The sequence below is a fragment of the Rousettus aegyptiacus genome, unplaced genomic scaffold, assembly GCF_014176215.1.
Source record: "Rousettus aegyptiacus isolate mRouAeg1 unplaced genomic scaffold, mRouAeg1.p scaffold_m13_p_16, whole genome shotgun sequence".
In the NCBI taxonomy this organism is placed as follows: domain Eukaryota; kingdom Metazoa; phylum Chordata; class Mammalia; order Chiroptera; family Pteropodidae; genus Rousettus; species Rousettus aegyptiacus.
In genome coordinates, this window is record NW_023416291.1 from 17,286,693 (window position 1) to 17,314,378 (window position 27,686).

At 36.2% G+C, this 27,686-nt stretch overlaps 1 protein-coding gene across 9 annotated transcripts in view; it reads right to left on the reverse strand.

Annotated features, from left to right (window-relative positions):
- Positions 1–27,686, reverse strand: part of LRBA (LPS responsive beige-like anchor protein) — a 541,206-nt gene that overhangs the window by 41,020 nt on the left and 472,500 nt on the right. For all 9 annotated transcript variants that reach the window (XM_036234292.1, XM_036234286.1, XM_036234291.1 and 6 more), the window contains 2 exons: positions 6,650–6,739; positions 2,072–2,249 (listed from right to left, as the gene is read on the reverse strand). In XM_036234292.1, the coding sequence (XP_036090185.1) occupies positions 2,072–2,249; positions 6,650–6,739 (268 nt within the window). The remainder of the gene's footprint in view (positions 1–2,071; positions 2,250–6,649; positions 6,740–27,686) is intronic.

A 27,686-nucleotide genomic window follows, 5' to 3' on the forward strand; every position in this document is an offset into this window, starting at 1 on the left:
TCTGGTGAAAAGTTGCTGTCATACTGTGAAGCCAGAGGGTGGGGTCAGAAACCACTAGCGACACAGGGTACAGACAGAGAGAAGCCTCACTGGGGAGAATTATAAGAAAGAACTGGGAAAACACATGCAGCCCCCCAAGCTCTTATCTTACTGAAAGGTGAGCCTGGGCTGGGAACAGTGGATGTAACACGAATGCCCTGCAGCAGAGGGATGCTTCCTCTAATCGCTTTACATATCTATAAAAAATTGGAAATGGGGGGAGAGCACTGACAACCAAGCACTAAGGGAAGGGAAGCACGCTTTCCGGGGCAGGAAGATGAGCTTGCTCACCAGGGAGGGTCAGAAGCTGCGGCATCGGTGCTTAGAGTGCCTAACAACTTGAGCTTCAGCTGTAGACCTAGCAGCGCTTTGGTTGAGCCTGTTCAGTTCCTGCTGGCTTTCTGCTAAGCTAAAGACAGGGGCGGAGAGGGGTCACGGATTTCCAACAGTTGAAAGGTTTGTCTCTCCTCACATATGATGTCACTGTTTAAATTGAGTAAGTTCTCAGCCCTGCCACAAACAGCCACCTGGGATAAGCATCATGGTGGCCCTGATGTGATACACACTGGTGCTTTTGCCAAACTCTAAGGGTAACTGCACACAGAGTGGGCAAATTCTCTAGTACATTTGACAGAACATGGCACCAGCACATTTTTCTTCTAATGAGTAGTATTTAGAGAATCCAAAAACCGCATTTATTAATTAAATTATAATCTTAAATTCCAAAATAAAAGTACATCACTTGAATACGGTTACCTCTAAAAGTTAGTTCACTTGAAGAAAAAGGAATAAAAGAACCTAATAATAGAGACATTATATACCTGCCTCAATTTTAACCTTCTCTACCTTTTCTAAAATCTATTGTCTAATCAGATATTGGCATCCACCTCATATCTAATGGCCAGAAAAATGGCTATCTGTAATAAATTTTGATACCAACCACAGATTCTTCATCATAGTGCCTTATTGAGCATAGTCAGTACACGAGTTTTTGGTTGAATGTCAGTTCAATTCTGTTCCATTCTAAAATCTCTTGCAAGACTGTAGGTAATTAATAAATCATAAAAAGAAAATATAACCGTTTCGGGTTTTAAAACAGGCAGTGCTTCATGCACACTTTACAAATTTAATGAGAAGTTAACAGACTATTAAAATCTATTTTTTAAAAAAATTCCCCACTTAAAACAATGGCTTGAAAAAAAAAAGTCTCTAATCTCCTGGAGTTTAAAAGATTTTCCTTCTTAAAAAAGGATTTCATACAGTGTCCAAAAGGAACAGCGCTAAATCCAGAGGCCAACATTCCCGTTCTAATGAGCGTCCATAAACCACAGAGGAGGGTCATAAAATGTGAGTCAGAAAACTTGGGTTCTAACCTGCTCAGCCACTGGCTGGGTCAAACTCAAGACCGACCAAGGCGAGCTCCTTGGGGTTCAGTGTCTTCACTGGTAAAACGTGGGGCTGGACTAGATGAATTCTCATGTCTCTTCAAACTTTAATGGTTAAGGATTCTAATGGTTATTTCAGTATCTTGCCATTAATTACCATAACTATTCAGCACTTAATGGAAGAAGAGAAATGTACTAATAGATTTGTAGTATTTTGGATGTAGAGTTTAAGTTTCCTTTTTCTATTATCCACAATAAATAGTATCATGTCATGCATCAAAAGGCATACGGCAGACAATGAGAAGTGTTTACTGATTAAATAAATAAGTGGAAAAAGGGGAACATCTGATAAATAGACATCATTTATAGATACAATACAAAATATCATATTAAAATATTATATTAAAATATTTATCTCCTAGGAATAAAGACAAAACCACCAAATACCAAAGAATACTTTAACGTTTGTATCATATGCCTTGTATGGGACTTTTTCTAGCCTTTCAAGCTATTACATATTTTGATTCAGATTAATGCTTGAAAATTAAAAAGCTTAATTGTTGAGATATATTTACATGGATATTACACTGTTTTCACACAATGTTTAGCAGTTACTATGCCTTTTAATGCTTATTTCTTTTACTTACCAGGTAGGTTGTGCCACTTGTTCACGGCAAACAGCCTGTTAGCAGTGACTGTGATCACAGCAGGAGTCACCAGGCCAGGCTGCGTGTTGGCTGCCACGTGAGTGACAGGGGAGTTGGAAGGGAACTTGAGGACCATGATAACATCCTGCTGGGCTTGGTCTGTGAACATCAATGGGCTCTGCAGGAGGAGATACTATTGAGTGGGCATGACAAGACCCAAAGAGATAAACAAGAAGGAAAAGACAAAGGAAGACAAGAAAGAGAGAGGGTGCAGGAGAAGAAGAGGAAGACATGTTAACACGAGTTGCAAGTGAGAGCACAGTGAGCAGAAAGACTCAAAAGAGATAGCGGTTAGGGTCTGCTTGCTTTTCATGTCTGTCATTAGTTGAATTTTTTGGTGACCGAAGAATACATTAATGAAAACGCTTTAAAAATCAATAATTTTTATTGGCTCCCACCCTCCCTCATTCCTATGAAGAGCTAAAGAAATGATTTGATTTAGATTCTAAATAGGCAAAGTATTGGGAGGGCTGCATTAAACCATTTCAATTGCTTTTATGTGTCAAATAGGAAAAAATAAGAAAGAATGAGAATAGGCAACAGGCACGAAAGCAAGCCGAGGTAATTATTAAAGATCATCAAAAGTTGTGATGAGTTAACACAAAGATTCTGGCAACTAAAGAGATAATTAAAACAAATATATTTATAAGCAATAGTTATACGACATGCATGTATTATTACAATAGGGAAATAACTTATGAACGTAATATACAAACTTAATTATGAAGGCGTTTCGAAGCAATGCATAATTAAATGTACTTGTAAAAACAATATATTTATATAGTGTACCAAGTCATAAACACTGCCCTATTATAATGCAAATGCCACCGCTTTCTGCTGTAGCAAAGGATAATGAGAAATATCTAGATGCCCCTTGTCCCTCTTAGTAAAAAACTTAAAGCTCAAGACTTTTGATTTCTTTTGAAAAGCAGAAAGTAATTACAAATGTTAAACAAAACACTGTCTGTTCTATTAACCGGCAACAAATCTTGAAGACTACTAAGGATTTAAAACATTCCTACAACCCCATATGTCATAATCCTAGACAAATATAACACTGCTCTGATTTATTGGCTTTATTTATACTTCGTGGTAGTGTGCTACCATACCGTAATTGCAGTGTACGTTTTCAGCAATTCTCTTCTACCATGTCTATTTTCTAATAGCTGATTAGTATCATTCAGAATTGAAACACTTTGATGAAGTGCTTCTGGCTGCTTTCCTACTGCCATATTTCAAAACGCCAGGTATATGTAAATGTGTAAGCACATATATTTAACACGTATTTATTCAGAACTGCTAATAAAAAATTAAATACATTTGCATTTTTATTATCAGTCCTTTTAAAAAAGTTATTAAGAGTACTTAGAAAAACATATTGCACTAAGAATTCCTATTTGCACTCTTTGCATAAAGGTGTAAATAAAGGCAACTAATAAGCTACCCAGACACCCTTCTGAGCAAGTGGCTAAAAGCCAATCAATATTATGAGTTAATCCTCCCTGGATGCTCATTCAATTAAAGGTGTCAGTAATGCCTCATCTGATGTGGCCTCAATTAAATCCAACTATCTGATGGTGTGAAAACACAGGGGGATACAGCAACAGCAGCAAAACCAGACAAATAGGCAGCCTTCGTGTGCCTGCTAATTACTACACCTGGTGTATATTATGGCTCATGCACTTAACGCAGCACGAGGTGGCTTTAATTTCTGTTATGTTCGTGTGTGTGTGTGTGTGCGTGTGTGGGTGCGTGTGTGTGCGTGTGTGTGTGTGCGTGCGTACGTGTGGGGGGGTGCACTGATGGCTGATGGGGGAACTCATGTGAATGGTAGTAAAAACAACCAACATTTAGGCCTTTTATTTTTAAAACCTCTGATACCAGTAAGTAATCTTTGTCATACAAAGGACCTTTGATGGGTAAAACTGAGAAACAATGAGCAACATCAAACAAAATATCCTATAAGCTAGTTATGAAGAAGTCCTGGGAAAAGGAAATGAACATAATTTCAGAGTACTAAGCTTTATTTTTCAATTATGTAGTTTTTTAAAATAATATTTACTAAAGTCAATTTATACACTCTGAGAAAGTCAGAATTATAACATACATCACAGTCTTACTGCAAAGAAGTTGATATATATTTTTGAGCTTACCAACTCATATAGCAAATACCGTTAGACTCAAATTGAATAATTTCAATGTTTATGCCCTTAAAAAAAGCAGGAAAAAGTCTAATGTGTAAGAAGAATGTCTTGTTTACACAGTGACTCTAGTGGGCCAACTCTTAGCTACAAGGCGAGGACAAGACACTTTCCACAGAAAGCCGCCGACCCCACATCCAAAACTGCCCTCTGCATTCTTCCATCAAGCTGTCCCTCCAGCCTGCTCCTACACATCCCAGTCCGACCTGAGCTCCCAGTGCAGGCAAGAAACAGGAAACACTCTTGTACTCGGCTAGTAAGCACGAAACAGGAGCACCAGAAATAAGCAAAAGCATATCCGGCTAGTCTGCGGTGATGGCAAGTGCTGAAGATGAGCAGCGCAGCTGGTAAAAAGGGGGTAAGAGAAACAGACCCTTATCTAGGAACCTCTGTGAGCCAAGTCTGAGGCAGAAGTAGGAAACTGCTAGCCAAATTTCGTTCGGTTTTTCCAGATTAAGTGTACACTTGTTGACATCTCTGGTTTCTTTCTAACACACTTTTCTTCCCCTCCCATTTATGTATAAGATGCAAACCACAATTTACGTAAGTCTGAAAGTTCAGGTTTTCAATTCGGTGCATAAAGATAAAGAGAAAGACAGTTTCCTATCTTCATAGGAGTTTGTGCCTTCCCTGCCTTCCCACCCTAGGGGACAGCAAAGCAGACCTGCCTCGATGCACCGGTAATCCTTTTGCTGGGGAGGGAGGCTTGGCGGTGGGAACCCCCTCAGTGCCCCAGTGACCAAGGCTGTGCAGTGACCCAGGTAGAAAGCCAGTGGAGCAGCAGAGGGGCTTCCATCAGCCCGCACCACGACAGCCGGGGTCTCACTGACAAGCTATTACTAAAGCTAATTCCAAACCCCAAACATTAATCATTCTTACTATTTTTATGGCATTATCTTCCATTGTTCTGGCTAAATGTTCCCTTTTTGTGTAGTTTTCTGCTCACTCAAGTTACCCTTTAGATGTTCATTTAAATCTGATTTTGCTTGTTTAAAAACACTTGGAAAAGATGATGCAAATAATTTAGAAAATGCTTGTAGTTTATTATGAAAAAGAAGGTAAAAAAAGGCTCGGAGTAAGAAAGAAAATGACACAGAGGGCGAAAGGGAAAAGACACAAAGAAGAGAAGGGAAAAAAGAAAAGAGCCAGAGGCAGGAAGGGCCACATCGTGCGCTCTCGCCCTCGTTGCTGCTCCTCTGCTTACCAGCACCTGGCAAAACTCTGCCATCTCTAAACTACAACACAGAATCAGAATCTACTTCAAATTATTCATTACATTTATGGAAAAAGAATTTATTTTTCTTATTCTTATTTTAAAATAGTAAGGAGCAACTCGTTTTCATTGAGGGACAATTTAAGAAAAAAAAATATAATACCTACAGTCTGTTCTTTAAAGAAATTTTTATCATGCCTTTCAATATTTGTTACTGTGCTGAATCCTTTTTTAATCATTGATTAATCCCTCCACCCCCTGAAATTTCAGGAACTATAAAGGAGAATGGCAACATTATTTTGCAACCCGAGTCTATTTTCCTACTCTTGATTTCGGACTGGCCTCTGAGTTGCTCTGACCAATAGAATGTAGCGTCAATGATGTGCAAGTTCCAAAGCAAGCCCCAAGAAGTCTTACGGAAACGTTCTCTTGGAACGCTGCGCCCACCATGGAGATGCCCTCGGCTAGCTTCCTTGAGGATCAAAGCCCACACGGAAAGAAGGGTCCGGCCATCTCAGCCTACCCCTAGCAGTGTGTGAGGGAGCCAGGGTGAGCAGAAGAAAGGCTGTTTAACCCTCAGAATCACGAGAAATATCAATCACTGTTTTATGCCACTAAACTTTAGGTGGTTTCATACACCAAACTACCATTTTTTTTTCTCCCTGATGTCTCTGACCCTCAGAAACAGTATCTTACGTATCAGAATTCGTTTGAAAATTCTCAATCTGAAAAACATATTGGGAAGTAAAGAATAAACTCAGTAACAAAACTAATCTAGAAACTAATAGGACCAAACCAGAAAACATCAATCCTATGTCTGGAGTCTTTATTCTACAGTGAGCATATGTGATGATTATAAACCTTTTAATTCTGTAACACAAAACATGAACTGATGAAATACTAGAGCACTGGAGTAACGTTTACCTTCCCATAGATTATAGGAGAGCATGCAGAATTTTTTGCTGGTTGCTAGCAGGTTAGCAAGCATTGCATAAGAACAGGCACAGATGTGGTGAAGAATCTCAAATACAACAAAAGACTATTATGAACGGCAAGCGCGGTCTCAAAGAGGCGAGAAGTGAGAAGAGTGACAGCAGCACTTACCACCTGCATGGCGGAACCTCTGGGAGGATGGGGCTCTATGAGCAGCTGAGAAGGCGTCTGTCCAAAACTTCGGATTTGAGCTTCAACAGCCTGAAAAAGGCACGGGCGAGTTTGAGGGTTAAGAGGTGCTAATTACAGGCAATGGAACCACAACTGTCACCTGAAAATGTCATTCCGTACTTTCGGCTTGGTTCATGTTGAAATTCGACCTTATGTTTTCACAGTGGGGCTAAGCACCTGGTAAGGGCACTGAGGGTGAGGTTGTCCTTTAGTGCCGTGGAAGCTGTTCCTAAAACTTTCCCATTCGGCTCAGTGATATGAAACAGAAACCAGCTATTAGATCAGAAATTATCCTTTTTGGCTTCCTTTCTGTTTCCTTGCACTTTTTTCTCTGCTTGCATCATCCCTGATGACTAAAGCTAATCTTTTACAGGTATAGAGAAAACCCATTGCTGCTTTGATTCTAGGCTCCATTTCATCCTGGGAAGTCGAAAGGAGGAAAAAAGAAACACAGCACCTGTGAAAATGGCTTGATGCTATTAGTTTTGCCACAGGAAGGGCATAATTGTCGACAGTCTCCTTGAACCTGGGTGGCTAAACAACAAAGTAAAAGCCATATGTTGCATCCAAGCATGAGATGGTTAAACCAAGGACTAACTAAACATAAGAAACATGTGTATGTGCCCTTTGCAAAAGACGTGTGCTCGCATCCTTTGCAAGGCACTCCCTCCCATGGCTCTTTCTGTACACCTAGCACAGATGCTCACTACCCAGTCCCCAATAACTCCCTCATCATGGGGAACTATTAAATGCCAGATGCTATCACTATCTAATTATTTGATTTGTTTACTTGTTTATGTCTGTCTCCTCTCACTAAAACACACGATCCTTGAGAGCAAGGACCTTACCTATCTTCTTTACTGTTGGATCCCTAGGTTGGCTGAATGAATTAATCTACACTAAGTGTGAGGGGAGAGGAGGAAGCAAAGATACATAAAGATGACTCCTATGCCTCTATCACTGTCAGTATTCTTTACCTCCAGGCTGAGGATGAAGAAAACCTCTCAAATTCGTCAAAGAATAGATGTTCATCATATTATTTTTTCAGTCCCTGAGATAATATCTTCAATTTTTACATGTTCTATAAAACTTCAGGCAATTAATAAATCATAGGCAAGAAAATATAATCATTATCCAGTATCAATTTCCTTTTCATTTGATGAGGCTACCACCAGAGTCCCTTACAATGATTTTGTAAGAAACAATGATAGCAATTCATTCATTAAGCATTCAATGAGCATCAACTATGTACACAGCAGTATAAGGTCTCAACGTTTAAAGAATGTATTCTTAGTACAGGAAGCAGGGAAAATGCACCTGGATGCTTGAATAAGTTTGATGCAGTCAGTCCAATAAGTTCGAGGAATGCTCTATGATTTGCTTAGGGAGAAAAGATTGGAAAGGACCTTTGTGGAGCTGACGGGTACAGTGGAAGCAGCGTGGGTTCTGAAGCCAAACCCTACGTGCACACCACTTATAAGCTAAGCAATCTAGGGTAAGTTATTTAACCTCTGAGTTTCCATTTTCTCTCCTATAAAATGTAGATATTAAGAGTACTCACCTCATAGTGTTATATTAAGGATTAAATGATATTTACGTAAAAAACATAATAAAGTGCCTCATATGCATTAGATCCTCTATATGAAGTCAACAAATATTCATTGAGGGCTGGTAACAACACAATAATGAATATTGATTTAGTACTATTTGCCAGAAACTTTGCCAAGTGATTTACTATCTTGGCATCTTTAAACTGTATATTGTGAGTACTTTATGATATCCATTTTATAGATAAGGAAAATAATGCACAAAGAATGCAAATATCTTGTCCAATGTCACACAGCATTTAAATGGCAGACTCAAAATTTGCACCCAAGCAGCATGTACTCTCAACCATTAAGCTATCATTCCTCCCTATCTGTTAGGTAGTATGCCAGGGCCTAGGGATAAGACTGAGCGTGCGTGCACACGTGCATGCACGCACTTGCACGCACACACACACAAGACGTGAGCTCACAATCTAATGAATGTATTAATAAGATATCTCTATTCATCATCGCCATCATCATTACAATGAACAAAGCACGTTCAGACGCAATTAGTGGAGCAGCATGGCTGGGCAAGGGTTGGTTTTCGACAGTGGGGGATAAGGCTGGCCCTAGACTTTAGAGACAAGAAAAGGAGCCAATAGGAAGTGAGAAATTGAGATTAAGATCGTTTCAGACCTGCACCTAAAATATTTTCGATGGGGTAAAATCAATTTATGATCAATGTCAAGCACAATCTCTAGGTTGAGGAAGAAAAAATATCACAAAATAGCAACTTGAAGCCTAAAAGTAGTCACTGAGAAAGTGGGAACACTATTTTATGATACATAGACTTAGGGGCTGAGCTCACGAATGTAAACCCTGAAGTTCTTTTAGCAAAACCGGCACCCTTTCCCTTGACTGCTGCCCTGGCGGTGCCTGCACAAGAGACCACATGCCTTTTCCCCCATAAAAGGAAGGGAGGGGGGACAGACCACTTCCACACTTGTGCTGTCTGTCAGGTGATTCGGAGTGCTACTCCTGACTTTGCCATCCATCTACTGCGTGACTTCGGACAAACAGCTTAATCTCGGTTTCCTCACTCATAAAACAAAGGCGATAATGCCTAGCTCATAGAATCATTCGGAAAATTAAATAATACATATAAAGTGCTTACAATGGTACCTAGCACATACAGAGTACTAAATAAAATACTGTAACATTATTAGGTGTGGGGCTCAGTGCGATCCCCATTTAACACAGCTAAAATAGGGAAAGAAGAAATGCTTCAGGAGTTTATGATGACGACGAATGTGTTATTTTAGAAAACTACAGTCTGGCTCCAGGATTAAAAATATACTGCTGGGGTAAGCGCCGAGAGAGCAGCCCAAAGCATAAAAACTGTACGCCTCAATCTTCATGAAAGCTGTGGTATCTGAAAGAAAGGGACGAATATATGAACCATGATGTAAGGAAAAAGTTAACGTTTCGTAAAGACTGATGACTCTGAGCAATGATTAGAAGAAAAAAAGACAAAACTAATTCTTTTCCTTTGAACTTGCATATTTTAGAGAGTAGTAAAGCAATGAATGGAAATATGTTTCTGTTAAGGAGAACTAGTTTGGTAAACGTGGAATTTGAAGTGCAAGTGAGAGCCATCTATACAGGTCAAGACGCCCAATGCACAAGAGAAAGCACAAGACTGGCTCCGAGATGAAAGATCGGAGGTATTGATTTTTGGGTGTCATTCATAATAGAGAAGTTTAAGTCAATGTTTTTTTATCTTTCCTGCTCACTGTGTATATATGTGTATTTTTAAGCAGAGGATATGAGTTTCTTTTTCAAACAAAATCTTACATGAAACTTGAATATATAAAAAACAGCTGTAGAGATAAAGCTGTTCTACTTTAAAGGTGGGCCACACCATCCTTTAAGAAACAAGATTCCTCAGCAGCTCCTGAGACAATTGTAAGAAATCGTAGAGCTCTGGAGCACAGTCTGAAATCCAGATAAGCTCCAGGAGGAAAAGAGAGGAGACACACCAAAGGACGTAGAACTGAACCTTAGGAAATACGCATACTTAGGCTACGACACGTAGAAGGAATAAAGAAGACGGAGGAGGAACTGGGAGCGGGGGGCAGGACGGTGTGCTATGGAGGGTGTAAGGAGGGAGTCCAAAGAGAGAATGGTCAACAATGCCAGCCACGACCGGGAAACTAAGAAGGATGTCGCTGCATGCAAATTTCGATTGTGGATATAAATTTAATGTAACTGGTCTTGATACTACGTATCCTGCTTTGCACTTAACATTGCTTTGAAATGATAAAGATATGAGAAAACTTTCAAAACACCAATCTCCTCTTTTTAACATTTTTTTTTTAAAACAGTCTTAACATTTTAATAGGATTTGCACATTACTGGCCTCTCTGAGGAAAAGGCTTTTTCAAGTCATGTAACATAGAGGTCTGATTATTCTGTTTCAATGGCAAAATAAAAGCTATGTTATCCCACAGAGGGTACTCAAAAAATTTCTTTCCAAGTCTTTAAAGCATCTAAAAAGATTATAGCATTCTTAGACACAAACGCTTTATTTCTTGACTAACCTTTGAGTTGTCGGTGATAAAGGTACATTAAGAAGCATTTTTTTCAAGTATGAAAAGTATGGAATGATACTGTAAGGCAATGATTATAATCTCAAATCTTTATAGTCATACTTTATATCAACTGATAATTCTATATCCTTATCATGGTTTCTAAAACTCACTTGCCCTTTTTCATTCAGCTTGATCTCTGAAGCAATTTACACTGCTGATCACATTCCAGGTTCTGAACATTCTTTCTTTCGTGGCTTCCGTGGCTTTACCCTAGGCTGGTTCTCCTTTAATTCTACTCTCTTTTTCTCAGTCCTTTGCTGACTTCTATTCTTCCTTCTCATCCATAAATGAACTCATCACTGCAAGTTCTCTTTAGCACTCCAATTTTCACAATCTAAACTTTCTGTCCTGGAAATCTTTTCTTCTGTCATAAATTCAAACCTTACATGCATTTTAGATTTCCAAATCTAAAACCTGAGGACAGCCGATTTCTCTGAAGTGTCCACTTACACTTCTGCCTGATGGCGATCCATGTATATTGGGTATGTCTCAGCACACCTAAAATTAACATATCTAAATATGGAAAAATTAATTTTATCCTAGCATTCTTCAGTCAAGTGATAGATTCCTCTTTTCATTTTTTTTTAATGCTCAGAATCTTTCTGCCATTTATATAATCAGTCACCAGATCCAATAATTTCTTTTATAAAGTTTCTCATATTCATCATTCCTTCCCAAATCCAGGCTCCTTATAATTTTAGGTACTAAGTACTGCGACAGCCTCTTGACTGTTTTTCTCCATTTAGTTTCCCCCTTCAGTGTAAACTGAGTTTTCCCACTCTCCTTTATGCCCTATCCATCTGATCAAATGTCTTAAATTGATCCCCAGCACTTAAAAGATAAAGGCCTCATGCCAGGCCGTGAAGGCTGACCTACCTTCCTAACTATTCCTTCATCGAACACCCTTATGCTGTATTTTCTTGTCAAGCTGGTTTTCTTCCAAAAATATAACCAACTATTTCTGCCTTACATTTTCTCTCCTGCTACCGCCCTTCCTGGAATGGTTACCCTCATCTTTAATATTCTAAGTCCTACCTGTCTCTAGAAAACCCTGCTTCAGTTCCACCTCGTTGGTGTGATATTTACCAAATCTCACAGCTTGTTCATGTGCTGATGCACACCTGATTCAGGCTTCCTTGCAATGTTAACTTTTAATAGATTACTAGTCTGTCTCTATACCATAAGGGTCAGAATAACATTACATTCTAGTAGTGTGCAGCAGGTAGAACAGTACCTTCCACACAGTATCACGCAACAAAAAAGTTTACCGAGTGCCTATCATATATAGTAAACTCGCCCAGACCCCTGTCCCTCATCTCGGGCAGTACTGAGATAAAACCAAGCTTGAGATGAGTACAGTTCTTGAGGGCGAAATGGGGGCATGGGGAAGGATGCGAAGTGATAAGTGAAGGCTGGTATCTACTATTACAAAGAGACCAAAAGAGTCTTTCAGTGAAGCTCTGAACGATGTCACTGAAGGCAGTGATTCTCATTTACTCATCCCCCAACACACCTGAGGGAAACGACGACACTGTTGACTCACCAAAGCCGCGATTATTAAGGGCCAAGTCAGAAATCCTGGGGGAATATGTGCGATTTGAAAAAGCCCCTTAAATAACTTTATTGCTCTCTCTTCACTTTTCCCTGTAGACCTTTGTATAGAACAACAAAAAATTTAGAGGTTTAAGGGAGATTTGAAATCACAGGCAACATATAGGTATAAGGTTTAGGAAGGTGGACTGGTAATAGGGTAGTGTAATGAACTCTATCAAGTGCCTAAACTGTTTTTAATGACCTTTCCTTCACCCAGAGAGTTTTGGTCCCAGGTGATATCTTTTTAAAAAATTTATTTGTTAAATGTTATTATGGAATAGGATAATAAATTCCCATTTATTCATTAGTTAACTTCAATAATTATTAACACATTTGGCCTTCAGTTATCTTAAAGGGGCTCAGCTTGGCAATGTGCTAGAAATATTCATTGAAAAATAAGAGGGTATTTCTGCCTTTAAGCAGTTTATTTTCATTTCTACTGAAAAACTACACTGAGAGCAAAATATCCTATAATGACCGAAAATTATAAACATTAGTCATCAGCTTTCATCTTTCTTTGGAGGGAGTTAAAAACAACTAGACTTGGAAAGAGATGTCCAAATTTGATTTTGTAAATTTGATTATGTAACTTCTGTAGTTAAAATCTTTCCATCCAAATTCCTTATCCTGGGGTGGCACCATGGCACGGGGCTAACTATGCACACTGGAACAAGACTGCCTCGGTTCCAATCTTAGCTCTGTCACATATTAACTGAGTGACTTTAGGCAAGTTACTTAACTTCCTATGCCTTAGTTTTTTTTTTTTTTTTCCATTTAAAAATGGTGATAATAATAGGGGGTATTTTACTGGGTTGTTGTAAAGATTAAATGAGATAACATAAAATGCATAGAATAGTAAGCGATCAGTGTTCGATGTTATTATTACAACACATACACAAAAGACTTAAGTAAGCATTTAATAAAAGTTACCAAACTACTCAATTAAGATTAATAATAATAGTAACCTATCTCCTGCCTGTTTCCAATCTCATCCTCTGCCACTGTTACTCTCACACTCTGTGAGAGGTGTGTTATACTGCCTTTGTATATATGGTTTTCTTTTTTTTCTTTTTTTTTAAATATTCCCTTTCTCTGTGATTACGTCCTTCGCATTCTTTGAGACTCAGCTCAGGCATCTCTGTCCTGCACAAAATCCTTTCCTGATCTCATCCAGACTGTTGCTGTCCCTTCTCCCTGTAGCTCTTGGAGCAATGTGCACAGACTCGTACTACCTACTTATCTAATATTCTCAATACTGGTTTAATTTTTGTCTTGCTGATTAGACTGAAAGTCTCCTTGAGACCAGAGACTGCCAAGTATTTCTATGCTTCTGGGGGCTTGCCACATTGTAGGTGCTCAATAAATATTTATCGAATGAATGAATGGCCATCCAAGTCAACATAATTCAGCAGGGATGCAGCTACGAGATACACTTTTACCACTATTACAGAGCCACCCAGCACTAAATAAAACATCCTACTAAATATTTCTACTAAAAAGCTTACTTTATTAATATTCTTACTAATCAATTGCCAATTATTTCTGTAAATAGCCTGTTACTACTTTCTATAATAAAACCTGATTTCGGCAGGCAGCATTCCAGATGTTGAAGTACATAGTAATAAAAAAGACTATGCAAATACCTCGAGACATTCCAGTAAAACCACATATTTATATTTTATAAAGAGCATCTCAAATATTACCTAGAGAATTTATTAATGGATTTCCAAATGGAAATATTATAAAAAGATTTTCAACAAGCTGTGCGTTCTATTGTTTTCTGTGCCAAATATTGCATACTTGCATGATTTTATGGCTATATAGAGAAAGAGACAGTGTGCTTATATATATGTGTGTATCTATATATATTTATAGATACAATGAAAAGAAAAAAGGAATAAAAGTAAAGGAAAGTGGACTTGGCTTAGTGACAATGTAGTATTTGGCTTTGATTTAACAATAATTATTTTGGTCTCTCTGAACTAGTCTTTTTAATCTAACAGAGGAAACGAGTTAACTCAGTACAACAGTAACCAACAATAAAGTTGTAAAGTTTTATTTTAAGATGGGTTTGGGGGAGAAATAATTTAAACATATGGACGCAATTAAATTAAACATGTACATACACTGCTTTTTTTAAGCATACAACTCTGAAATTGAATTTTATCCACTATATATTTACATGTAAAAGCACTATAAAATTGGGATAGGGAAACTAAAACAAAGAAAAGACATGCCATTTGTTAATATATTAGCAAATATATATTAAAATTTTCTGACATTACCAAAATTAAGTTCTGGAAAGCTGTCTTAAGATTCTAGATTTCTTTACTAAAAAAATATTTAAAAATCCAAACGAGACTTCATACTTGGATTTATAAATCAACTCGTTTTCCAATATTTGAAAAGAGTCACGTTGAGACTATCCGGTGATTCTACTGCGTTATGTGTATTATTACTTGTGCCAGTTTTCCTCTTGCTGCAAGTGGTAGAGCAACCCGCTGGGTATCTGACGGGTTTCCCCTCAGTTTACAAACCAGCTAACTAGTTGACCAGTCTCACTGCCCTTCAGGACCACTCTTAGATTTAGCTTTGATATCAGCAAATTGAAAAAGTACACTACTCAAAAGACTACTTAATTATTATATGTTCAAGTTTGTACAAGATTCCCTCTTAACTTAAATGAAATATAGAATCGAAGCAATAAATGCACAACATTAAAAAGAAATGGCATTAATAAACCTAACTTGAGCAATTTAAAAGGAATCGTTTAAGAATGAAATGCAAATATGCAAAGTATCCTAGAAATAAAGAAAACAGAATTCAAACTTTTAAAGTAGAAGTGTAAATAATAAATAAATAGGCTATCTGAAAAAAAAGATGTCATGGGTCTACTAGCATAGAGAATATTTAAAACTTTATCAGATAAATGCTCAAACTATAGACCCGATGACATTTAATCAGCAAAATAAGCAAAATAATCCACATAGAAGAGGGATAAAGTGAAGAAATAAGTTAAATTGAACAGAATTCTATGTAAATTTAAACTCGAAATACAACATTTTTTTTTTTTTTAAATTTTGAGAAATTAGAGAAACACAAGAATTAGTCCAGGGTCAACTTTTTATGTTTTCAAATAAAGATTGAATTATTGACTCTACTTCTACAAATTCTCTAAGGAAAGATTCAGATGAATGCAAAGATTTAAATACAGCACTCTATAACAGTAAAAATTAAGAGGAAAACTACTTAACTTATGATAATGAGATACTATGCAGTCATTAAAATGAGTGATTTGAGTTTAATATATCTGACATAGAAACTCGTCTATAATATATTGATGAAAGAAAAATTCCTAATTATGAAATAATATAGTATATGATCTCACTTAAGTAAAAAACAAATTAAAAATGTAAACACACACATATTTATATGTGTTACGGAGTATACACATACAGGCACATGAGCACACACATGTAAAATCGGGAAGGGTACATGCCAAACTATTATCGGCTGTTATATCTACTGTGGGGTGAATAAAAGGACTGGAGGGATAAAAATTAATAACTTCTTCACTTTTATACTGTTTGACATCTTATACAAAGCATGCATTACTTTAAAAATGAATAACAAAAAATTTTCCATTTTGAAAAAAATCTAAAACTAAAAAACTATAAAAATCTAAAGAAAAATCTGTCAATATTTAATATAGCTTTAGGAAGTTTAATTTTTCCATTCAGACGGTAGTCAGAAGTACTTTTTAACAATCTAGGAACAACTTTAATTGATAAATTGGTCAGAAATTGTGAAATTAGTAGATTCTGCTACAAAGTTAATTTATTTTGAGCTAATTTCCCAATTTATTTCTAATTTCAAGGAGCCATTAGTTTTAGCAATACTTTACCAACATTTAGTATTAATCAAGTATTTAGAAAGGTATATAAATTTTATATGTTTTTCACAATGCATCTAGTATCTGGAGGCATACACATGCCATGATGGTGTGGAGTATATAAAGAGCAAAAAGAAAGAATAGCTTGCTAAATAAAGTTAAACATTAAAATTAAGAATGCAGTGATAAGAATTCAGGGGAAAGGGAAAATCAGGGAGGAAGGAGTATATTTATTTACACATCGACTCAACAGTATTATGGAAGTTACTAAGGTAAAACAAACTAATACATTTTGAAAATATTCACAGATTTCCCATTAGTGTCTTTAACTGAGCCTATATATTCCAGACACATTAAACTGCGGCTCAGCCTGGGCTCACTACAATCTGCACTTCTTGTAGCTGTCCATTCACTGCAGCATAATCCCAGCTGCCAATCTGAAAGAAACCAGCTAGTCAGAGCAGACACAACCAACAGAAACAAATGTCACTCAATAATGTTCAGCGGCACTGTGTTCATGGATAATTTCAAACAGTATCTCTGTCTAGAACACTGATGTGCTCATTCAAAACACCTCCATCTCTAGCTACTGGAAATGAGTAGATAGAGCAGCCTGCCTAGAAGAATAAGTGGAATGTTGCTTCAAAGAGCTTTCCAAAGCTAAGAGGCAAACCAAGTGAAACTTAGTGGAAAATTCTTAAAAAAAAAAAAAAAAAAAAAAAAAATTATCAGGGAAGTTAATTTACTGCATTCAGAAATTTAAATTATTTTTCAAAACCTAACACAATTGCTTTACTATACCACTGAAAGAAGCAGTCATTGAGTCATTCATTTGGTAAGAATCATTTAACCTATTTTCTCAACATCTGTAAGGATGCACTGTATAAGAACACTGAAACGAGGCACAGTGAGAAATTAGACGGCATGATCCTCGACTTCAAGGAACTTAGAGCCTGAAAGATAACACACACACACACACATACACACACACTCACGCGCGTGCACACACCAATTACATAGTATTGACTGGGATAAAGAGAGGTAAGACAATGAATTTACTGTTAAAGTTTAATACTACTTAATATTTTTAAAAAATTGCATTTAATTCAAGTGTTTCCTAAATCTGAACAGAACTTCAGTTACTTCTTTGTACCAATAATGAAAAGTAAAAGCAACAGTTATATTCTAAGTAAACTTCCTCATCTTTGCTAGAAATAAAACGAAGTTATTCTGAACATTTAGAAAACTGTCATACTTGTAATAATCTTATATATTTTTCAAGTCTGCATTTTTCATCTTAATCTTTCAATAAGTTTGCATTTAGTTTAAAATTTAGAGAATAAAATTAAATCACTTGATTTGAAACTACTTTTCACAAAATCTATTTAAAATGAAGATGGTGCCTGAAAGAAGAAAGGAGTTCATAACAGAAGTCATCAGCATAGTAGAACGGCTCAGGATTCCCTGGATAGTTGGCAGGGGGAAAAATCATAAAAATGTTAATACTTTGGTTTATGTCCTTGGATGTATAATTTAGCTATACCTATTTAGCTAAGAAGTCTGTAACAGGCATAAAAACTAGCAAAGTACAAAGATTAGCTTTACTGACAACTTTGATGTTCATTTAATCAACTAAAGGAAACTCAGATGACTGTGGTTTTGATACAGAAGAAACTCTGGCATAATTTCCAGGTATTTTTTATGTAGGTTTTCAATTAAGACTTGACTAATCCTTACCGTTTATTTGGCTTTTCACTGTACAGTTCCTGCCCTGCACTGTGTCAAATGCGCCATCTGGGTAAAACACTTCTGGACAGAGATGCTCAGCATTATTTTTGTAACACTGAATTGTGGCTGCATGAACTCTTAACTCAATGTACTGAATAGTTTTAATTTACTCTATTGCTACAACCATTGTAATCATGCTGTCCTATTGTCCTACTCTTAAATTTCACCGCAGTCACAACAAAGATTCCTGCCCCACCTGCTTAAAACAGGCTTACAGACCATCCCCCCCCAACTATTTAACAAATGTTAACAACGCTATAAATACCAATTGTGTTTATGCTTTCTGAAAGATTCACTGCAGCCAGCGTTCTGCAGTAGTGCTAGAGCTGAAATAAGCTGTTGACTCCCACCATGAAAGTGATTGAATTCTAAGCCAAAAATGCTTTCCTTGGATAAGATATCTGATTTGCTACTGCTGTCATGAAACAGGGGTCACGTAAACTTAAACACTGCTGCTGCTTCTTTTGGAAAACAGATCTTAGAGTGGTTACATGTTGCTAAAACAGCATTTGGAAGGATAAATTTAGAAGAGGGGAAACCAGCCACTGACACTAAACACAGCGTAGGGGAAAATTTCAAGTTTTACTTTCATGTTGAGACCCATTATATATAACTCTTTAAATTGAGCAGTATCATGGCTCTCCCTCCCCATCTTCCCTACCCATCTATGTAAATAGAGCTGAGCTCCATTTTAAAAAGGAAATTATTATCTTTAATTTCTGAACTCACATAAACATAAAATACCATTGTATTTGCTTGAAAAGTAAAGAACATGATGCTTGCAGAGGAAATGTAGCGAGGACTGTGGCAAGCCACAAGATGAAAGAGCAGACGATACTGTTCGTGTTAATAATGCTGTTCATGAGCGATGTCAACCTGCCGTGTATCTTTCGCCCATGAACCACCACCCCTTCTTCCAACCTGGGTTCACCCCACAATCTGCTCTTGAACTCTCTACACAACAGCTGCTCAGACCCTGTGCTGTGTCTGTGCTTTCCTTGTTGTCAAAACCAATTACCAAATCCTGGGCACAGACAGCTGAAGGACTGAAAAAGATTGTTTAAAAAAGAACAAGATTTGTAACCAAATAAGTTATCTCTAATGGTGGAATTTCAAGCGTTAGTAAAAGGTGATAAATTCTGTGTCAGAGGCTTTTTCTGTATGTATCAAACTATGTCATACGGCAACGGCTATAGCTATAGTCCAAATTTGGAGATTGGGGCTTTCCACTCTTTGACTTTATCCTGTTACATTACTTAAATTTTTTAATAGTTAATATGCATTATTTTGATAAATGAGCTCTTCAAGTCCTTTATATAACCACACCCACACAGTAGTAAACCCGAAGATCTAGAATTCAAGAATCTTAGGCCAAAAGCCTTCTTGCTTTTTGAATATATGACAAGAACTATAATTAATGGTAATATAACTAAGATATGTTTCCTAACAGTAGAAGTGATCTTTTTGGTCCTCCTCAAATATGATGGGAAAAGTGAAGAAATAAACTCAAATTGTTAAAAAGCATGAAAAAAATCACAGCTCAGTGAGTTAAATAACAAATTGAGAGACTGGAGGTACTCTGATTTGAGTGAGATAGAAGTTAAGAAATTGTAAATTATTTTATCTTTATCAAAGTTACATGAAGATCATGATACAAAGTCACTATTCTGGCAACAATGAACATGGCCAAAAACAAGAAAGTAATCAAAAAAGGCCTCCAAATAGCCAAAGGCAAAGATGGTATCCTTATTCTCATGTTACTATGTATCTTGTATTCAGATTTTCAAGCAGAGATTTTTCCTCTTAAAAGAGAAAAAAAGTTATGCATTGGCTTTCCCCCCTTAATTTTAAAACAAAACAATTTTTAGAATACAGAAAGAAGCAAATGGAAGAATTCCATGACCTCACTAACCAAAAACACCTTTGGCCAGATGACCATACACTTTGGGGTCTATAATTCCAGAGTCTTCCTTATGCATGTATACATGTATAAAATTTGTATTCTACATTTTACAACATAATTTGTTTTTCACTGTACTATGGCAAAATATAATTCTATGGTAATATAATTCTATGGCAATATTTCTGATGCTGTACAGCATTCCACTGCACGGATTTACTAATATTTTATTTAACCAGTTCTCTACTGTTAGACATTTATGTATGTTTTTTTAAAATAACTATATGATTGAATATATATTTTTGCATACTTGCTCAGTTATTCCTTCTCGTTAAGGTAAGTAAATAAGTGCATGAATATTTCAACACTGATACAGATTGCTATAAAGGTTCAACCTATTTCTACCCTCACCAAATATATGACGATATCTATTTTCAAATGAACATCAGGAATTGCCATTTTTAATCTTAGATAATTCCATAGGCAAAAATGCTGTTGCATTTCAAATTTAATTTTATTGACTACTAGTAAGGATGAAGTACTTTCCATTGGTGGTTTGTATTTCATTTTTTGTGAATTATCTGCTAATGAACTTTATTTATTTTTTTCCTGATGTACAAAACTTTAGATTTTTATGTAGCCAAATATATTGATTTTCTTAATGCCTTTTGGTTGTGGTAGACTTATAAAATAGACCTTTCTCCATTTCAAGATTATAAAACTACTCAGCTATATTATCTTCTAAGTTCTGTAGTTTCACATTTTATATGTATAACATTTTCTTTATTCCAAATAAATACATATATAATTTGTTTGTAATTTCTTTCACTTTAAGATGTGAAGTATAGATTTAATTAATTTATATTCCAAGCAATTAGTTACCTGTCCTAACATCGCCTATTGAATAAAAAGGCCTTTTCACAGTGATTTAAACTACTATCTTTATCGTATACCCGCGTATGGAAGATGCCTATTTCTGGAAGGTCTATTTTGCGCCATTGAACTTTAGTTCCTTCATTAGAACACGTTGTTTTGATTACTGTAGTTTAGGTTTTGTATCTGATAGAGTAATCAAAACCTATTTACTTTACCTTTAATTTAGTTCTACTATATCTGGTTATTTGGTTTCTCAAGCTATCGCATCTAAGAAATAATAAATTGCAGAGGAGGAGGGGTGCCCAGAAGGGAGACATACGTGACACAGTAATGAGAAGCGAGAACTGATACCTTGAGGGTAGGAATAGGAAAAAGACGAAAAAAGCATAAGAATTGAAAAAAAATAGCAGTATGGAATTTGTGTGGTTTAAGGTCAAATATAGCACAGAACAACAATTAATATTAATAATGAAAAAAATCACTAATTTACCCCTTACTTCTCTTTATTCACTATTTTACTGTAAAATGGCCTCTCCTAAAAACTGTAGAACCATTGTTTTTCAAGTACACATAGACTATTTATATAAACTGACTAAGCCCACGGTGAGTCAAGTCTCAACAGATTTCAAAGAATCTATATCATCTATTCCATAGGCGTTAGCTCTAAATTAAGTTAAAATTAATAACAAAAAGATAACTAGATTGGAGGTATGAAGACAAGTCCTCACTGAAGAGATGACCTTTAAGCTGAGGCATAAATGACAAGGAGCCAGCATGTGAAAATCTGTGACAGTCACAGAGAATGGCTATGATGAAAAGGCACTACGTCCGTGATCACCTTCGCATGAATAGGAACAGAAAGGTCAGTGGGACATCGCACGCGACTAAGAAAGAGGATAGCATGGCATGAGATCAGAGAGGTAGGCAGGGCCAGATCATACGGATCGAGTAGGATCTTATTCTGTGTTTAATGTGAAGTAGGAAGGATTAAGTAGAGGAGTGACATGATCTGATTTACGCTTTAAAATACCACTTTGGAAGCTCTGTGGAATGTGGATTGTGGGTAGGTAAGGGTAGAAAAAGTGACAAGGTCTACTTACTAACACTAGCCCAGAGGAGAGACAGTGATGGTGGCTTAGGCTAATGATGAACATAAAAGATTTCCAAACATGTTTTTAAGATACCATCAACCTATGTGTCCTCCATCACCAACTTTTTATGCCTCCTCCACCAACCACATGGTGTTTCCCAGTCGCAGAGACAGACTGTGCTCCTCCCCACATACTGTGCTCTCTGCCTCGAATTCCTCTACTCTTTCTATTGCTTTACCTACTTAACTCCTCATTGCTTAAGCATTATGTAGAGGCAGTTATTCCCCCCTTAATTTGGGTTGGCTCCTCCTCCTCTGTGCTCCTTTATATACTGCACACATCTAACTCAGAGCATTTCACCTTATGTACAATTTTTAAAAACTTATTAGTGACCTACCAAAAGTCTGTCAGTGAACTGTTTTATACTAAGAGCTAGGTAACTGAGCTCTCAACCTCTGGAAATAGCAAACAGCATTAATATGAGAATTGACAGCTGAATTCTTGATAAGAATACAGAATTGTTCTAGAAACCATGCCTGTAAATACAATGATATACTAAATATATTAAAGAATTTTTTAAGAAAAATGTTATAAATTTCAAAAAAGGAAAAATTATTTTATAAAAGTAATTAGACTCATATTTATTTTGTGAATTTGGAAATCAGGTTTTTCCTTAATGAAAATATTTATTCTTATTCATATCTGATCTTGTATTGAATTATCCTATTTTTTCTCTTTTTTAATTTCTTCTTTCCTTGGTTTTTAGTTTTTCTGAAATGGTGTTAGAAAGGCTTGATAAGGTCTTCATACATTTGACAAAGATGAAGAGAACTGAATGAGTAAAACCAAATTTAGCAGAATTGACAATCAGAAAACAACTTTTTTTATTTTTTGTACCTTCTCTATAAAAGAATATATGTACTGATCACAAGAAAAAAAATCCTGTAACTTTTGTATGGTGACAGATGTTAACCAGACTTATTGTGATCATTTTCTAATATATACAAATATTAAATTCTTACACTGTACATTTGAAACTCATATAATGTTCTACGTCAATTATACGTCAATTAAAAAAATTGCAAATAAAAAAGAATATGTAATTCTAGAAAAACAGAGCAGATTTATAAACTGGTAAAGGTGGAGGAAAAGAAAAAAAAAGAACCAAAGAGATAGAGAAATGAAGGAGAGTAAAGAGGCCTATTAGAATAAACAGATATGGAGAATATTTCCTTTAGTTGGAGGTTACAGATATTTTAAAAGATTAGCATATCTGCCTGAAAAATAATTCTTTCTGGTATGTAATATATGCAAATGCAGATGCTGTTGTATATTGATAACCCAGCTGTTTTCTAAAAATTAAAAACAACATAAAAGTTTAATGTGCTACAGGCTGTCTCTCTGATTACTCTTCATCCCCTCATGGTTATTATTTCTATCGTTTAATGCTTTTTTTTAGAGAGAGAGATTATTTTTATGATCACTTACTATGCCATATGCATTAACCATTCACTCCAGAATAAAACTTTCTCAAGAGGAATACAGCTTTCTCAAGTAGCAGGTGAAGACGTGACTTGAACATAGACAGTTTGCATCTGTGAACTGTCTATGACTGGGAACATCTAAGTGTCCCAGATTAAACTGAACATATAGAAGTGAACAGAAATAAGTAGAACTATAGATATGGAAGAGAAATAAATCTAGTCCAGTCTGCTTTTAATACTAGAAAGGCAGAAACCTATCCTGGTACCATTTATTGTGATTCTGCAGAGATAATGTTTTAATCTAAGTATATGCACAAATTTATTAATATTGGAGATGTTAAATAAAGCCTCTTAGAACAAGATTCTGAAGTAAAGGTGGTGTAGCCTAGAAATGGGGTGCAGAGTAAATTAGGAGATGGCAATAGTGGGAGCTGTGCACCTGGCAGGTCTGTGATTAAGACTTGACTTGAAGGCTGCCCCGGCCTGGAGACGTGTCCTTGGCCAGGGTAAGGGCAGTGGCGACCGCCTCATTGGGTCTTCTTGTCCTGCTTTACTCCAGGCTCAAAGTTTAGAAGGATACAATGTGTCTGAAGAAAGAGGCAGCCTGTGAGCAACCTCTGAAACAGCACTTGCCCAGCCTTATTTTCTTCATATCACATATCGGGGAAATGAAATTAATTTTTATTGTTTATTTTCTGTGCGTCCTGTTAGAATGTAAGCTGCGTGAGAAAAGAGACTTTCTCTTTCTTGCTTATCTATGTATTTTTAGTGCTTTGTACAAAAATGAATATCTCTTGACTAAAAGAATGTATAATAAACAAAAGAATAAACTCTCCCAATTTATGAGCCTCCTCCTTACCTCGCCAAACTAGCTTAGATCCACCACTTCGGCAGCGTCCCTTCAACAATTTCATCAATACCCCTTCCACTTTCTAATCTTTTTTATATATTCTGCCATGCTTTCATGGCAAAATCCCATTTCTCTCTCCATACATACTTTGCACACACACACGCCTTCACTAGTCAGCATTTTTCTACACTTATTCTCCTGCTGTTGAGAACACAGGAAAACAACATGGAAAGAAAATAATTATTTATTTATCACGGGCATCTATTAAGCATCCGTCATCGTGCCAGGTATTTCTCTTATTGGCACAAACCCTCGTAATCTTGTTGCCTCTCCACGTCATTCATGCACATTTACTCATACTAGTCCCAGAGCTAACCTTCTATTCTTCAATCTCAGACCAGGGAGTAGAGTTCCCTGCTGTCCAGTGCTCTTGTGTTCTGGATTTTGTTCCTCTTCCTTATAGAACTTGGTAGTCTATTACAAGCTTTCTTTCTTGTATGTCTGACGTCTTCCCTCTTTTTAAATCTTTCCGATAACCACAGAAACACGGTCGAATATCCATTCTCCCTTAGAGTGGCTGCTAATTGGTATGGGGGTTCTTTTTATGGTGACAAAAATATTTTGAAATTAGGTTGTAGTGATGCTTGTAAAACTGTGAACATGCAGAAAAACTACTGTACTGGCACTTTAAACAGGTGAATTATATCATATTTGTGCTATATCTCAATAAAACTGTTGAAAATAATGTGCTTTCCTCACAATGATAACTTGCTCATTCCCCATTCATGGCACAGGCACCTTCTAAGCTGCTTTCTCTAAAATCACTAATGACTTAGAAAGTCTAACTGGTACTTTTCAGTTCTTATCTGTTCAATCTTCTTCCAGATGTGTTCTAAAACATACATGTGGTAATGTATCCAACCTCTAACCTTTAATCTACTGCCTTATAATGCAGTTAAAATTACGTTGTATGGCATTGAAGGCCCTTTTTAGTCTGGCTCCTGTCTGTCTCTCTCATCTTATCACCTTTGGATCATTTCACAAACATCATAGTCTCTAACTGTGACCTTTTCCCCCTATGTGTAGGAAGCTTATGCAGTTTCTTCTATGTAGGTATCATTTGCTCACGACTCTCCCCAATGTTTTATTCATTTTTCAATCTATTTCACTAGTCTTCCGTTTCCCAGAAAACATGCTTGGATTTAGCCTATCTGGGTCTAGTGCCTATTTTCTATGACTGTGCATACATATAGTATATTTATCCCTTTACTGAATTTATTACAGTATATTATATTTGTTTATTTACCCATGTTTCCCCACTAGACAATAAACTCCAGCTGATGAAGGCAAGAACTTGCCTTTCGACTCCTCAACCTTATTACATAATTTGGGTTTAGTAAAAGGTTGTTGAAAAAAATGAATAAATTAATGACCTATTCTTCTCGTCCGTTTTCTCCTTGCCTCACTTTACAATGAATTCTACATGTGTCCGTTAGGAAACAGACTCTAATAACTGCTCTAGTGTCAACATTTTATGATGTTTTCTATGATGCAATAGGCAAATCATATTCTTTTTATAGTTGTGTTTCCTAACCTATGGGTTTACCAGTGAACAACATAAAGGAAGGAAATAATACTTGCTGAGTATTTAGGATGGATAGGCACCATCTAGGCACTTTACATGCATTATAGATCATGCAATCCTCTTGCGGAAGGCATTATCATACCTATTCTATATATGAGGTAACAGAATCTCAGGAAGATCTGTGTCATACAACTAGTAGTCATCAGGGCCAGGAATCAAATCCACATTTTGTTTGGTTTGTTCATTCTACTGCATCCTACTGCATGCATTACGCCATAAGATTTAGCACTACGATATGAAATGGCCTTAATAAAAGATTATCACATTTGTTTTAATAATATTCATGTATATTTACTAATCATGTATATTTCTATGAATAGTACTAAGTAATGAAGTGATATATTCTTTCAAGAACATCAAGTACATACCACACTTAGAACATAATAGTCCATGTTTTTAGAATGAATGTTGAGTCTAATATATATGTTTATATAATATACAATATAAAAATTGATTAAGATGTGATGAGTGGAAAACTCTCTAAAGTTTTAATTTGCTAATAATTAACTACTTGGGGTTGTCAGAAAGAAAAGGACATCAAAGAAACTTTCAGTCAAGTTTTAAATAGTCTTTAGCAAATACTGATCATAAAAAATAAATATTAAAAACTTATTTGTTATGGCGGTTCTTCAAAAACTTAAATATAGAATTACCATATAATCTAGCAATTTCACTTCTTGGTATATATCCAAAAGAATTAAAAGCAGTTACTTAAGATACTTTACACCAATGTTTACAGCATTACTTACAATAACCAAAAGGAGGAAACAACCCAAAATGTCCAGACAGACGAGTGGATACACAAAAGGTATACATATACCATGGAATATTATTCAGCCTTCAAAGGTAAGGTAATTCTGACACATGCTACATGGATGAACATGAGGACATTATACTAAGTGAAATATGCCAGTCGTGAAAATGTAAGTACTGCAGGATTCCACTTCCAAGAGGCACCTAGAGTACTCAGATTTCTAGATGCAGAAAGTAGAATGATGGATGTCAAGGGCTGAGGGCAGGAGAATAAGGTGTTACTGTTTAAAGCATACAGAATTTCAGTTTGGGAAGATGAAATTCCTCTGGAGATAGATGGTAGTGATGGCTGCATAACAGTGTGAATGTACTTAATGCCATTGAACCATACAAGAAAAATGGTTAAAATGGTAAATTTTGTTATATTTATTTACCATGAAAATATTATTTGAAGTCATAACATGTTAAAGTAAAATAAAAATTAGTTTACATATCTATTTCAACTACATATCTCATGTCTAAATGAAATATGCAACATTTCAAATATTCTGCCAAGTTAATTTAACAAATATTTATTGTTCCATTGTCTGAGCCCAAGCCCTGAATTTGGATTCAGAAAATATGGTCATGAAAGATATATGACAGTCTTATAGATCTCCATTATCCAATATGGTAGCTATCTGTGGCTATTGAAATTTGAATTAACTAAAATTAAATGAAATTAAACATTCAGTTCCTCAGTCACACTAGCCACATTTGAAATGCACAACTGCCACTTATGACTAGTGGCTACCATACTGGACATTGTAGATATAATGAACATTACCCTCCCTGGAGGAAATTATATGAGATAGTGCTCTTTTAGATTCTACTATAAATAATATGTGGTAAACTCCTTCAGTAAGTCATTGGTGTGTGTGAGGAA